This window comes from Thunnus thynnus, chromosome 7 (assembly GCF_963924715.1).
Source record: "Thunnus thynnus chromosome 7, fThuThy2.1, whole genome shotgun sequence".
In the NCBI taxonomy this organism is placed as follows: Eukaryota; Metazoa; Chordata; class Actinopteri; order Scombriformes; family Scombridae; genus Thunnus; species Thunnus thynnus.
In genome coordinates this window covers 4,037,695-4,053,220 of record NC_089523.1, presented here as the reverse complement: position 1 = coordinate 4,053,220, position 15,526 = coordinate 4,037,695, and the positions used below count along the sequence as shown (strand labels likewise).

The following is a 15,526-nucleotide window of genomic DNA, read 5'->3' as shown; positions in this document are numbered from 1 at the left end:
TACTAAGAACTTCATGTTATTTATGGAAAGGGAAAAGTTGGTGGATAATGTTGAGTGCAATACCTATTTACCATCCTCGAGTGTTGTTCCATAGAGAACCACACCATTCTTAAAAAATAAGTCCTGTTTATTAAAACTTGGATCTTCGGATATGATAATGTTGTACTCACCAAGTCATTTGCTGAGATGGAATGCTGCAACCTTGCTGAAAAAAAAGTCAGATGTGGCAAGAGCCATGAGCAGTTAGATTATCAGACAGGTTGTAAACAAACCCAAAGGTTAGCTTAACTTTTTTGGTGGAGAAAACAATGAACAGAACAATTATTACTCAAACTGTCTGCCCAAACCCCCATCAAACCAGACCTACCAGACCGACCATAGTTGGGTAACTTTAACTTTTCGATCCAAATAAAGTAGATCAGATAATGTGGATAAACTATTGGCTTTTTTACAACCTGCCTTATTGTCTGAACAATTGACTGTTCCCAGATCTCAGCACTTCATTATGTCTTTCTCTGCAGTGGCTTAGACAGTGCATCATGCTACCAGGTGGTGTCCCTAATGCGTTCTCTGGCGCTGGGAGGTCGGACCATCATCTGCACCATCCACCAACCTAGTGCCAAACTGTTTGAGATGTTTGACAAGGTATGTATCTGTCAATAAATGAGGGAATTAATGAATGGATGACACTAGTATTTATTTATAATATGGGAAGCTGTGGTGCCTGCTTGTAATGTAGCATTCCACACAGACTTTGGCTGTTTAAAGAAAAAAAAAAAAAAACAGTTTCTTTTGAAAGGTCATTCATGTGTCTACCTTGAATAATCTTGTCTTCTCACAGCTCTACATTCTCAGTCAAGGTCAGTGTATCTACAAAGGCTCAGTCCCCTACCTCATCCCCTATCTGAAGACTCTGGGACTTTACTGTCCTACCTACCACAACCCTGCAGACTTCAGTATGTCCACTTCACATTTATTCAACCCATCAATATATCCTGTGTAAACTCAGAAAGAAAAAATGATAACACCTGATTAATGCAGAATGGCAACTATTATAAACATTTCTAATTCCTTCATCACCTTTATATCTTCCTGCTTTTGTCTCTGATTCAGTCATTGAAGTGGCATCAGGAGAGTATGGAGACTTAAACCCTGTGCTGTTTGAGGCAGTGCAAGGTGGAATGTGTGCAATAGAAGAGAAGAAGAACCAGTGTGATAACAATGGCCCATCAGTCTGTGCAACAAAGTACCCCAGGGTGTGTAGAAGATGATGTGCTGGTGCACTGCAGTTTGGGCTGGATTACCAACAGCTGTCGACAGGCAGCCAGCAGAGACTCCAAGTGACAGCTAAAAGGGGACATATTATGTTTTTTGTGATTTTCTGTTATTTATATACTGTTATGATGTTGCATCTTAAACATAGTCAAAGTTCTAAAACTTGAAGTTAATGTATGTAGAAATGCTCCCTGCAAGTCAAAAGCTGGGGCTTCAACTTGCTCTTTGCAACGGTTCTCTCTATCCATTTCATGCTCATAAATGGCTGTCCATTCCATAGCCTTGGTTGCCAAGGTTGTTGCTAAGGTATTCCCATCTGCTGTTTGCATTGATCGGATTTCAACATGTATAGCTGTATTTCAGAAGTTGACATTTACAGAACGAGAAAAAGTAGTGGAATCCTACTAATATAGTTTGTTTTAAGGTTTGTTGGCGTAGCCTCCCAAGCGTCCAGCAGTCTGCCGAGGGGCAGGAAGCTAACCAATCAAAACAGTGGGCACCTTGGGAGGGGGACCTCAAAGGGACAGGTGCTAAAAGGGCCTGTTGAGACAGAGGCTGAACTTAGGGGCTGCATAAAGGACCAGTATAAGATAAATTATGTGTTTTTTGAACTGTAAATCACACAAATTTATTCCAGTAAAGCCCCAGAATACAAATACAGATCTGGAAATGTGAATAATATGTCCCCTTTAATATTTAGTGAACAATCTTTCCCCGTTTAACTCTCGGCAAAAAAGCAAAAAATTTTACTTCCTAAGTGTTCAATTATTCCTTTAAAAATCAATATATTTTTCATCAAAATATGACCAACTAACTGACATACAGCAACCATGAAGGCATGGTAGTATTGCAAAATAGATTGGGGGGAACCAGAGGGGAGTGCCCAAAGCTAATTTTTGCCACAGGGTCCAACACCAGGTTAATCCGTCCCTGGCTGCATTACACTGTGCTATGTTGCACTTTTGTGAAATTGGGTATAATTATAGACACATTTTTCAGTGTAATGAGATAATCTGCCTCCATTTTCCCCAGGATGCTGGACACATAGAGAGCCATACGTTTGCCACAAGCACACTAACGCAGTTCTGTATCCTCTTCAAGAGAACCTTCATCACTATATGCCGAGATCAGGTGGGTGACTCCATCTGCTTGTAAATTGTTGGATAAATATTATATTTGTCCACTGGTCTCAAACACATGTAAAAGGAAGTATCTCTACCAGATGATATATTATTTTGAAATAAAGGCATTTTAAAAAACAATGATAAAACAATCAGGAAGTTTGATAATCTAAGTCTGAGACTCGATGTTTATTTTTCCTCCTTTTGCTCTGTTCTCAGGTTTTGACCCACCTCAGACTGATGTCCCACATCTCCATAGGTGTGTTAATAGGTTTGCTCTATCTGAACATCGGCAATGATGCTAGCAAGGTCTTCAACAACACTGGATTTCTCTTCTTTTCTATGCTCTTCCTCATGTTTGGAGCTCTCATGCCAACTGTGTTAACCTGTGAGTATAAGCCAGGGCAGGAAACTGCATCATATTTGCATTCCATTCATCGTTGATGCTGTTGTGCCCATTATTGAGGTCCAGTTTCAATGCACCATATGCTCTGAGTTGTGTTGACTGGTCTATGTAAACATTTATTATGCACCATTTGTCAGTTCCCCTGGAGATGTCTGTGTTCCTGAGGGAGCATCTCAACTACTGGTACAGCCTGAAAGCCTACTACCTGGCCAAGACTATGGCTGATATTCCATTCCAGGTGAGTTGGTGGTGCTGGGGTCAGAGGGGTTGCTGGGTGGGATCACTAAAAACCTGAGTGCTGACAATCCACACAAAACAAAAAGTACTTCTACATAGTACACCACTGCACTCTAGTGTTAGTTGAAGGTACTACTCGGCTCTTGCAGTGGATTACACATTACCAGCATCTCCACAGTATTCAACCTCTGGTGAGTTCTCAGTTAAGGAAGCAGTTCACACTTTGATTTTTCTTTCCAAAGTGGAAAAGCTTTCTGCAATGTTCAGAGGCTGGTTCCAGCAAAACACAATGCAAATCTTACCATAAATAAGCTAGGGCAGCAACTAACAAATATTTTCATTATCATCTACCAATTATTTTCTTGATCGATTAATCATTTGGTCCATAAAATATCAGAATATTGTGAAATTCCCCTTTACAAGTTCCCAGAGTCCAAGGTGACATCTTCAAATGTCTTGTTTTGTCTGGCAAACAGTTAAAAACACAAAGATATTCCATTTACTATCACATTTGGGAAGCAGGAACTCATGAACCTCTGCCATTTTTGTTTGAAAAATTATTAAAACGATTAATGAATTATCAGAATTGTTGCCCATTAATTTTCTGGCGCTAATCAATTACTTGAATTTTGTTGCATGTTTCCTCAGGTGAATAAGTTGAAATATGTGTGTGGTTTTCTATACAGTTTGACAACTCGAATTAGTCATTGTAAATAGTATTGTTACTAACCTGAAAGGAACAGTTAACCCCAAAGTGGTGGCTTTAGTTCCAATGATGGCATGAGAGATCACAATTTTTTTAAACAGCACATATCCACTAGTCCTTATGTTTTCTATTTGTATCTGTTTTATTGTAATTCCATTTTATTTATTGTGTAGCAGCTTTTTTTCAATCCATTCATTTAGCCTCAAAACCTTTGAAGATATTTCTTAACATGCCTTTATTGGAATTTAAAATAACCAGCCTATTCATACAGCTTCAGTTGTTGGGTGGTCATGCTTAGACGGAGGATCAGGGTCTAACTCATTGTGTGTTTCGTTGTGGTAAGATTCAGTGCAGTTCCCACTGACATCAGTGCAAGGAAACAGTAGATAAACCAAAGTTTCATTTTGGGGTGAACTATTCCTTTACAAAATTAAAGTTAATGAAGGTGTTATTTTAGGTGATCTGCCCCATCATGTACTGCAGCATAGTGTACTGGATGACAGAGCAGCCTCCTGAGGCCAGCCGCTACCTACTCTTCATTGCCCTGTCCACCTGCACTGCCCTGGTAGCCCAGTCCCTAGGCCTGCTGGTGGGCGCCGCCTCCACCTCACTACAGGTATTGCAGCTTTGCATGGTTAAGTATAGCACACCTTGACGTTATAGATATAAAACAGAATATGTCCTCTGCACCTGTACACAGGTAGCTACATTTGTTGGACCTGTCACAGCTATCCCAGTACTGCTTTTCTCTGGATTCTTTGTCAACTTCGACACAATCCCCAAGTATCTGCAGTGGAGCTCCTATGTGTCTTATGTCAGGTGTGTACCACTACTTGTACCATCACAGCTACTCAGCAACAAAGTATCAATTCACAAAAACAACAAACTATGTATTTGGGTTTACATGTGTACAGTTGTGATGTGGATTACAAGTATCACTGTAAACACCCAGTGATAAACCTGTGTCTTCTGTTTTACCATACTGTTTAAGTATGGAAGGTCAGGTTTCCTGTGCAATGAGAAATTATTATGGACGTTATGGATACGTTCACTTTTGATTTTTTAAGTGTTGTCGAGATAACCTGGATGAGATGATGTCTTCTTTACAACTTGTCAGATTATCTGAACTCTGACCCATTAAGGTATTTTGCGCTGTCGCTTTGTTGCCAGAGCTCAGCAATTAACTTGGTGAAACCGATGTTATAACAGAAAAAAACATTACCCAAAGTGATATAAAGCAACCATAACACACATTGGAGTGAAAATTTGTAATCGGTGCCCATGATCCCCAGAATGATTGATTTCTAAATAATTTTTAACACTCATTGGGACCTTTTGTCCAGCACCATTATTATTTCAAAATGTTCTCCTTAATGAATATTGTGACCTATAAAGGCTATAAGCTAATTGCTGAATATATTTGTTGTGAATATTCATAGTCCCTAGGGGATGAATCCTAATGTTTTAGGTGAACTCCTGACCCTTCCTGTACTGTCACCATTATGCCAAAATTTCCAATTGAACATGAGATGACACATATGCTCTTCAGAGCCCTCTCCATTTATACACTCCATGACCTTTCTTCAAGGCCACCTTCAGGTTAAAATGTCAACTTTCAAGAGAATACCTCCTCTCAGCTAATAACCACATTGCCATGACATTTACTGAGCACACTCTGCACCCAAGAGGATTGACCCTACTGACACTACAAACTCAAGACAAACTTTACATTTTTAAAACTTTCACTTTGTGGACTAAGATGAAGTGGAGTTTTGTGTTTTGATAGTGGAGTTTCAGATTTGTAGTCTTGTTTAAATTCTGACTCAGAATCAAGAGATAATTCACTGAGCTATTTGCAATTATGAATGTGCCTGATTGTCTGTATTTTTCTCGCAGGTATGGCTTTGAAGGGGTGATCCTCTCCATCTATGGGATGAACCGGTCAGAGCTGGAGTGTCCGGGGAAGGTGTGTAAGTTCCAACAGCCTGAAGAGGTTCTCCAGTTATTGGATGTGGAAGACGCAAAGCTCTACATCGATTTCATTGTCCTGGGCATTTTCTTCATCATCCTGCGACTGGCCACCTACCTTGTCCTCCGTTACAAGGTGAAGTCTGAGCGATAGGTTTCGCTTGGCTTGTATTCAAAACTCAAGGCCCTCTCTAAAACCATTCCAGACCTGGTCTCTTTTCTGTTCACAGACAACAACCTCGCTCATGTGGGAATTTGCTTCATTTCATTTTACGCATTGCTGCTAAAAGGACAGAACATAAATTCTGATCTGTACTACTGCCAACAACTGTGGAGGGCAGCGACTGACGGTGCAGAGCAGTGAAGAGTAATCTTATAAATCAACATATACCTGTTTTACCTCAAACATCAGGACTCTTGTGCACAAATGCAGATCAGTGAGGAGGACACCACAAAGAGACTGAGCCACATTTAGCACATACTGTACGTTTCATATATAGAAAGGTTTTGAGAACAAGGTGGATGTGATAAAATAACACTTAGCAGAAGGAACATGCATGTTTATTCTACACAGTGTGCTGCCACTCGGTCAGTGTTGGGGTGTTAGAACTTTGGTCCATGAAACTGCCTCCTTGAGAAAAACAGAGTGTTTACATTGCTCTATCAGCCAAAAAAAGATTACAAACTGTTGCACTGGGGAGTAAGTGGGATGTATTGTGCCTGAAAGACTGAAAATGAATGACCATCAATGATAATCATGAGATCATTACACTGTACACTGGATGAAAGCAGTTAAGTTTGAGCTAGTTTTTGTTGCATATTTTGTCGTCATATGACTGAACTGGGGTGACAGTTTGAAGCCACAAATTTTCCTGAAAAATCAAATTGTTGTTTGAGCTAGATGTTTTCTAACATGTTGATAGTTGTAAATTAAGCTTTATCATGATTGCCTTCCGAAATTTGATATTTTTCTACTTCCATAATATAATCTAAAATCTGTAAAATCCTAGTTCAAATAAAAATTGTTCAGCCTTAATCATTTTATACTGTGCTATATTATCTCTAACATGATGTGATATTGCAATTATAGAAATGTAATTAAGCAAAATAGATGAATTAGTGTATCATTATTGTCCGCACTACATCCAATAATTCCACAAGGACACAACATACTCATGTAGTCATGTTTGGTGCTATCTGAAGTTTCATGTTGTATTTGATTTACATGTAAAAATTGTATGCATCTGGACTGCACATTACAAGGATACTGAGCACTTGGAGACCAACCAAAGAGAATTAATTGTAACTGGAAGTATGTTCACATTATATTTACTATGTATAGTCCTTCTGTTGTTTGTTTTTTTAATTTGTTTGTTGCGCGGGGACTTACAGCTTAACTGTACTGTACAGCGATGTAAAGTATCTGATGATCCAATAAACACTGATCTAATTCTACAAAATGGTTCTCTTTATTCATGTTGAGTGAAAACATTATATTATCTCCTCCCACTAAGACATTCTTGAAATACCTCATCAGAGGTGTCCAGAAGGAACCAGACGCCTGAACTACCTCAAATGGCTCCTTATGGCACTGATGCGGCACCAATCCAACTGTCTATCCATCTTACCCTAACTCTTGAACAAGACTTAAAGATACTTCACTTGTGGCGATGATTCATTCCCAACCTAAAGGGAGTGATCAACTATACCATGGCCTTAGACTATAAGGTGCTGACTATCATCCTTGTTGCTTTAAATTCTGGAGCAAACTGCTCTGGTACACACTGGATGACACAGTCCGATGATGCTAGCAGAACCACATCATCAGCAAAAAGCTCAGACGCAATCCTGATGCCGACATACTGTACAATCTCCACATCTTGGCTCCGTGTAGAGATTCTGTCCTGAAAATTGCAAAAAATCTGGTGACGAGCCATAAACCTGGCAGAGCCCAACATCCACTGAGAATATGCACACACAAGTATCATAAGACTTCTCCAAGTCCACAAAACATGTGTAGACCAGATGGGCAAACTCCCACGACACCTCCAGCATTCTTGTAAGAATAAACGGCTATTCCAAAACCAAGATGGAATCATCATTGCTCCTCCTGCATCTGAGATTCCACACAATGGCCAGAGTCACCTTTCCAGCTCTCTGGCATAAGATTTCCCAAGGAGGCTGAGTAATGTGAAACCCTAAAAGCAGACCCTGTGGTCCCCTTTTCTGAAAATACGAACCACCACCCACATGATATTTAGGTGGTGGTGTATCAACCAAGATAGCCCAACAATGTTCAGAGGCTTCAGCATTTCAGGGTGAATCTCATCCACCCATGGCACCATGTCACTGTAGATTTTTGACAACCTCAGTGGAATCTGCAACAGACATGGACATGGCTTCCTTCAGGACTTCCACTTCCACCTCCATTATTGAGGGCGTGTCAGTCAGGTTCAGGAGTTCATTCCAACATCCAATGATATCCACAGTTAGGGTGAACAGTTCCTCTGCCTTTCTCAAAACAGCATCAGCCCTATCTCAAAGTGCCAAAACCACTTTGAGCCTGACCATTAGTCCCTCTCCATGGCATTCCCAAACTCCTCCCACACTCTGCTTTTCCAATCACAGAGGCTGCAGTTATGTTGGCATCCTGGTACCTTCTCAAGGAGGCTGAGTAATGTGAAACCCTAAAAGCAGACCTTGTGGTCCCCTTTTCTGAGAACAGGAACTACAGAAGCTGCAGTTATGCTGGTCTCCTGATACCTGTCAGCTGGGTCAGATGTCCCCTGGGCCAATGAGGCCTGAAAAGACTCCCTCTTCAACTTCTTCAGATTCAGCCCAGTGAGTTCTTTGGGTGCCACTATGACAGACATGGCCAACCTTCTGACGACAACTACAAGAAGCCACCTCCAAAATGGAGGCTTTGAACATGACCCAATGGAATTCAATGTCCCCACCCTTCCCCAGGAGTGCCTGAAAAATCCTTCCGGAGGTGGGAGTTGAAGTCCTTGAATATCCAAAACAAGAAGCTCCTCGATACTGTAGTTAATACTTGCTCAAAAATAGCTGGTAAAGAACTAAGAAGCATTGCTTTATTTCACCAAATCCAGACTGTCCAAAAAGCCAGATCCATCCTCTCATGGTGTTCATTATGGACAACACAAGCTATGACAAGCACAGTCCAATAGCGGAAGCACCCTGGTAGCCTACTGAATAAGATGCATACCACACAACTGTAATGTCTGTGGTTTGATTCCAGCTATGGACCTTGGTTACATGTCCACCTGCTCTACTCTTGTTTCCTGTCTCTCTGCACTTTTGGCTGCAAAAATATCCCTCCAAAAAAAAAAAAAATTAAAAAATAAACAAAACACCACTCTGGTTCAAATACCTAGGCTGCTCCTCCCAATCATGCCCACAGGTTCTCTAATAACCACATTAGTGTCAATGTCCCTTAGAACTATCATATCCCCCCCCCCCCCCCCCCCCCCCCCAACACACACACACACACACACACACACACACACACACAGTCTTTTCATGTACACAAGACATGGACTGACAGAAATTATATGTAGTGTAGCTTTATTAAAATGCTTTGATCCAGAGGAGCTGAGATGGGTGACCACATAACACTCTTTAAGCTGCAAATCAAAGAAGGAATGTGATTACTTCACTAAAAATACACATGATCTGCATTTTCCAGTAGCTTTCTTTTGCTTCATTTGGTTACTGAATTGACACATTCACTTTAATACTATAGTTAAATCATGATGTGTTGTTTACATCTTATTGACTGATTTAAAAAATGTTCTACATCTTTCTGAGAAATAACTTTTAATAAAAGTAATTAATTTAAAAAAAAAAAAATCAAGATAATTACATTATAAGAAAGTGTACCATTCTAAACAAGGGTTCTTGAGCAACGCATGAATTTTACTTTGTGGTGCCTCTCATGAGCTAGATTAGGTTAGAGATTGTTACCTGCAGCACAAGGGTAGATGTATTCTGTCTCAGCCTGGTCACCTGAGAAAATCATGTAGAATTAGACAAAACAATTCAAACAAATAACAGTGAAAGCTCCTATAACTCCCAAACACGAAATTACTTCATGCTCAGGGCATTTAGGGGTTGGGTTCAATCCCAGTGTATGTCAGACAAAACTTGGAAAGTTGAATTTGTAGTTGTGATAATTGTACAGCTCTAACACGGGGCAGAGTTTGCCAGTGTGTGCTGTTCTCTCTGTAAATGGGTTTAGATGTGTATGGAAGGACTGAGGGCTAGAGTGTGGTGCAGTTGTCAGCACTGTTTCCTTACTGCATGACGGCCCTGAGTTCAAACCTATATCATGATAGACTGGAGCCTGTGAAGAGTCACCACATTCTCCCTGTGTCTGTTTGGGCATTCCCTGGGCGCTCCAGTTTCCTCCCATAGTCCAAAAATATGCAGGTTAGGTGAAACAGATCATCTAAATTGCTTGAATTTGAGTGTCAATGGTTGTCTGTCTATTAGGGTTTGGATCTGGTTCCAGGTTGTTAAAATATTCAGATCCTCTAAGTTAAGAGGCTGATGAATTTCTCACAGAATCTTTTGCCTCTCCTTGCCAGATTTTATAAAATGCTATCAAAACTTCCACCTTGTCTATATGTGTCAGTCCTGTAAGAGACTGGGTGTAACACAATATTCTGTAAGTGTGTATAGATAATGAGTGGATGGAAGAACTGAGTATGTGATTTACTTGGCTGGTAGTAGTCATAGATCTTAACCACAGCTGGCTTCAGGTTCTGCACTGGGAGCTCCTGTACGAGCTTTAAGATGTGGTTGATGGGTATGTACTTCAGTAACTGTTGGAAGAAAAAACACAATCAGTAACAAATCTTGAGAGCATTGTCCTGTATTTAACCACTGCGAGTTCCTTTCACCTCCTTTAAGTACACGAGAACATGATCTTCCTTTTCTTCAACACGATCCACCAGCAGGTCACCTTTGAGCTGCGAGAACATGATATTCAGCTGGGTTACCATGACATTGACAATTGACACAAATGTTACAGGTTAAAATTACTGTATTAAGTTACCTTCTTCAAAGATTCTGGATCTGGGACAAATCCAGAGAGCATTTTGATATCCAGGATTACCATGTTTGTAGTGGGCTCTTTCCAACTATATCTGTAACCATGGAACCTTAAAAAATGTAATGTTACAAACAGCTGCACTTTTCCATGTTTTGAATAAGCTACAACAACATGTCAAGATTTTCAGTATTCTATAATGGCTGTAGGGTAGATCTAGTTGCTGCACATTACTTACAGGGAGTTAAGCTTCAGAGTGAGTTTAGGTCTCAGAGATTGGCAGTCAGCCTCTGGTATGACCTCGACACTGAGAGTGGTGACATCAGCAGGAGTTGGGATGTTATAATGAAGAGAAATCTGACAAGGAGTGCAACAGGATGATTTTAATATTCATAAATTTTTAATTTGAGAGCCTAAGAGCACCAGTAGTGGTGTAGTGTTATACAGTATGTGTGCATACAGAGGAAGAAAGTTAAGAGCCACAAGATCCACTGACCTGCATTGACGCACATGCAGTTCCCTTCACCTCCAGACTGTACTTTCCTGCCACGTCCTGCAGCATCTTCTCCTGGTAGAGCAGTTTGTTGCTCTGGTTCACATCAAATGTCAGCTGGCCACTGGGTGATTGGACTGTCACTGTGCTTGAACCCTCTGGACTGAACACCACAGTGGAGTAGAGAGCCAGAGCCTGAAGAGCCACCACTGTGTCCTACAACACACATACAGAAAAGTTGGAATTCAACTACAGCAAATATTTACACATGTAAAATGCATTTACCACCTACAACACTTTTCATTTTCAGTGCCTCACATTTAATGGTTATATATTGATCATCTATAGAGAACCACTGCACCAATTATTTTTTCAATACTTTTGTCGTTCTCACATTCTTATTTTTCGTTGCAGCAGCTGTATCCATGGAAATGAAAAAAATCTTTAATTTATCCAACTCAGTGAGACAATTAAAGTAGCTACTTTAGCTCTGGGCTATATTGTCTTACCTCTTAAAACCATGTTTTTAAAGGGAAAATTACAGTTTATAACAGGTTTTAGTTTTGTAGTTCCCACCATCAGTTCCAGCAGTAATGATAACGTTGTACTTGCTGGTTAGTACCATAGTGCTGCCACCTTTACATGGTTTGTATTAACTTTAATGGATGGTCAGAGTGCATGATGTTTTTTTTTCATTCTGTGCACACAGTTGCTTCAAAGATTGGCTAACATCAGGTTAGTTTCTATTTTCCTTTATGTAACCAATGAGTGTATGTAACAGATGAGCCGCTCAGTGAATGAAATGTCAGTGTTACAGGAAATGATGAGCCATCACAGTTGCTTATCAGGGCTACCCAAACTCACAATGGAGAACCTATTAGCCCACTATCGGCATTGTTTCAGCTTACACCTCCCAACACACAACAGAAATCACCGTTTGGATGCAGGCTTTTGTTTGGACATTACATAGTAGGATAAACTCTTACTTCAATCCACACATCTGACAAATGTTAGCATGCTAACAAGCTTTTGTCCAAAGTGACAGACAAATGAGGTACAATCCAAGCTACAGTAGCTCAAGAAGGAGCCTTTGAGAATAAATGCTGCAACATCCAGCTTCATGTTTTACCTGACACAAATGCCACAAGAACTGTTCGAGTGACTGATGCAACATGCTCATTGATTGATAGTTGGTCATCAATCACGATGCCCACATTTCTTGCAATCTTTGTTGGAGAGCGCGAGCCACCATGTCAAAGGCTACTGAGAGATCCAGAAAGATGAGACTGATGACAGGGTATCACTGCAGGGTATCACTCTTGAAACCAGGTTGGTTTGAATTAAGTAGATTACGACTTGGATGAAAACTGCACACTCTAGAACAATGGTTGCCAACCCGTCGATTGTGATTGACTGGTATATCTTTGAGACTTTCCATTAAGCTCCAAAAAATAATAGAAAAATAAATACACAAATACATTATGCCTGATTAATGTTCAGTTTTGCAAGAGCCTCTCTCTCTCCCTCTTAAGAGCTGTTGTATTATTTTCAGTGTAGCATGTGCTGCATTGAAGTGACCAATGAAATAAGAGAGAGTACCTGTCAAAGGTAGCACAGCAGGTGGACCCAAATGCAGAGACCGATATTGATTTAAGATCTTTACGTTGATTTCAACAGTCAGGTAACAGAAGGCTTAGGTTACATGCTGGCATGAAACAAGGAACATAGACAAGCTGGAACTAAGTGAACAGACAGGTATATATACACAAGTGATTAATGTGTATATATGGGGCAGCTGCGGCTCAAGAGGTAGAGAGGGTCGTCCACTAATCGGAATATCGGCGGTTTACTTCCCGGCTCCTCCAGTCTGCATGTTTTAAATTGCCCCTGATGGCTGTGCCATCGGTGTGTGAATGTTCTGGGGGCAGAACAAGGGCGGAGCATGAGACCTCAGGCAGGCGGGCTGGGCGCTGGGCTGAAAGACATAACAGATCTGGAGGTCAGTATTGCTCTGGAGGGCAACCAGGGGGTAGGACAGACGGGTGAAGTTGCTGCTCTGGAGCAACAAAGCCGGGCCACTCTGGAGGTTAGCGATGAACCTGGGGGGCAGGTAGGGCAGCCAGCACCAGAAGATTTGGCAGCAGGTCGGATGAGCTCAAGCTTGGATGGCCACTTAAAGAGACTTAAAGAGACCTACTTCTCCATGCTGATGTCCAGTGGTTGAGTTGCGGCAAAGTGCTGCAGCAATTTGTCGACTTGCTGCCTGAGATAGACTTTTCTGTCAACAAGGAAAGAGGAGCACGAGGAACTGCCAGATGATGCGTGGCTACTGGACCTGGGGTTTCTGACAGACCTAACGACAAACGGTGCTTTTCACCCTGAGCAGTACGGTGCTCACCTGGACAAAGTGGCAACAGAGTTCAATCAACATTTTGGAGAGTTAGGTGTCATGGAAGATATTGCTGCATTCATCTCAAACCCATTCCTGCCCATTGATATAGAACAAGTGACATCCAAAGTATTTGCTTTGCCAAGTGGAGCTGACATGGAAATGGTTGATTTGAAAAATGACATAGAGCTGAAAGCCAGATCAAGGGACAGTGACTTTAGGAGACTTGTCAGCAGAGAGAAGTTTCCTCACCTCACTGCTCGTGCACTTAGTTGATGTGTTTATACTACCTTCTGGGGTCCACGTTCCACACATGCACAGGAACACAACATTGCGACTGCACAGACACAACAAATTGCAGGTATGCAGATGTCCACACAGAGCCTATGCACACACCATCTGATGACGAAATTTACGTCACACGGACCATAGCGGACCCATGCGAACTCACCAACTATAATTTCAGCTTAAGAGTGAGTGCCTACTTATCTCTGTGAAATGATATTTTCACAGAAGAAAATAATCGTATCAAAGTACAGGAGCCGCCTTCCTGACAGACACCTCACAGACTGTCTCAGACTGGCTGTCTGTAGCTATAAGCCTAACTACAAAACACTCACAGACAGTATTCAGCCATGACTGCAACAGTTTTGCCCTCTGATGGCATTGTGAAAAGTGATGCTGTGTAAGATGGGAATATAGAACTGAATTTAGCTTAATTGCACCGACTGAGAATTTTGTAGTAACTTGCATGAAGCTGTATGTTGTATGTATGTATGTAAAATTGTTGAAGCAAGATAGCTATGGCCTGTTTGATATGCTAGTTACAGTGTATTCTTGGTTGCATCAGTTTGAAAGTTGGACCAAAGCATTTCATGTAATTCAAATACAATTAGCTTAAATAAAAGGCCTCAAGCTGGAAGTACAATCCGGGCTGTCTTTTTCGCTCAGTGCTTTAATAGGTAGATCTTGCCTTTCACAAAGGCCGAGGTCAGGGATTTTGGGCTTAAAAAGGTTGGTGACCACTGCCCTAGAACCTCAGATACAACAGGTAGCAGCAGGGCAGGCCTGTAGTTTCCAATTTGAGATTGATTTAGAGTCAGCTTTTTCAACAACGAGATAACTTGAGCCTGTTTAAACATAATGGAAAATGTCCCCACAACATACACACTGTTAACAGTAAAATTGTCAACCTGTAGTGCAACTCTGCTTTAACTACAGCTGCAGCTTGTTGGGATGTACCTGTGTAGAGGAGAAGCCTCCATAATGGTTTTGCTGGCCTGTCAGCCATCTGGCAATGCGGCTGGTGTAGCCCAGGTCTTCAGCAGAAAGGGAGGTGCTGAGTTTGGCCAGCAGCACGTAGGAGCTGATCTCCACAGACAGAGAGGCTGAAGATTCTGTTGCTGTCTGAGACCAGTGGAGGAAATCTCCTTAAGGCAGCCACCCAAAAAACAGACAGTCAGGCACAAGGTGAGCTATCTCAACAGTAACCAGGTATTAATGACTTGTTTTAGGATTGTGACTTACCTTCTTGTAATGCAACCTTGTCTAGGTGCTGCAGAAGTTGAGCACGGGTCTCCATGTCTCCAGCCAGGGTGAAGACATATGCCAGCAGAGCTGTAGTGTAGGTGTTGCTGAGGTCACTGGTGGATTCCCTGAGGCAAGACAAGCTCTTATTCACCACAGGATGCTGAAACAGATAAAAAAAAAAAAAGTGATATGCATGTTTTGATTCACTCTCTCAATTTCAATAGATCCTAAAAAGTAACTTAATTGCTTTGTTATTTATTATGTTAATATAATCTATTTGTATACAAATACAGCACCAGTCAAAAGTTTGGACATACTGAATGGAGAGGT

The 15,526-nt window shown here is 41.2% G+C and overlaps 2 protein-coding genes across 2 annotated transcripts in view; one reads left to right on the top strand and one right to left on the bottom strand.

Annotated features, from left to right (window-relative positions):
- Nucleotides 1-7,591, top strand: part of LOC137185624 (ATP-binding cassette sub-family G member 4-like) — a 32,040-nt gene extending 24,449 nt beyond the window's left edge. The window contains exons 7-15 of the mRNA XM_067593872.1: nucleotides 522-645; nucleotides 842-956; nucleotides 1,114-1,256; nucleotides 2,308-2,406; nucleotides 2,616-2,784; nucleotides 2,940-3,040; nucleotides 4,203-4,361; nucleotides 4,446-4,564; nucleotides 5,642-7,591. Of these exons, the coding sequence (XP_067449973.1) occupies nucleotides 522-645; nucleotides 842-956; nucleotides 1,114-1,256; nucleotides 2,308-2,406; nucleotides 2,616-2,784; nucleotides 2,940-3,040; nucleotides 4,203-4,361; nucleotides 4,446-4,564; nucleotides 5,642-5,867 (1,255 nt within the window). The 3' untranslated portion in view covers nucleotides 5,868-7,591. The remainder of the gene's footprint in view (nucleotides 1-521; nucleotides 646-841; nucleotides 957-1,113; nucleotides 1,257-2,307; nucleotides 2,407-2,615; nucleotides 2,785-2,939; nucleotides 3,041-4,202; nucleotides 4,362-4,445; nucleotides 4,565-5,641) is intronic.
- A 1,690-nt stretch (nucleotides 7,592-9,281) lies between these two features.
- The window catches only part of LOC137185623 (alpha-2-macroglobulin-like), a 38,167-nt gene continuing 31,922 nt past the window's right edge, over nucleotides 9,282-15,526 (bottom strand). Inside the window, exons 29-37 of the mRNA XM_067593871.1 lie at nucleotides 15,194-15,356; nucleotides 14,909-15,096; nucleotides 11,281-11,493; nucleotides 11,023-11,141; nucleotides 10,791-10,881; nucleotides 10,636-10,704; nucleotides 10,452-10,557; nucleotides 9,698-9,739; nucleotides 9,282-9,357 (exon numbers count right to left, since the gene is read on the bottom strand). Of these exons, the coding sequence (XP_067449972.1) occupies nucleotides 9,353-9,357; nucleotides 9,698-9,739; nucleotides 10,452-10,557; nucleotides 10,636-10,704; nucleotides 10,791-10,881; nucleotides 11,023-11,141; nucleotides 11,281-11,493; nucleotides 14,909-15,096; nucleotides 15,194-15,356 (996 nt within the window). The 3' untranslated portion in view covers nucleotides 9,282-9,352. The remainder of the gene's footprint in view (nucleotides 9,358-9,697; nucleotides 9,740-10,451; nucleotides 10,558-10,635; nucleotides 10,705-10,790; nucleotides 10,882-11,022; nucleotides 11,142-11,280; nucleotides 11,494-14,908; nucleotides 15,097-15,193; nucleotides 15,357-15,526) is intronic.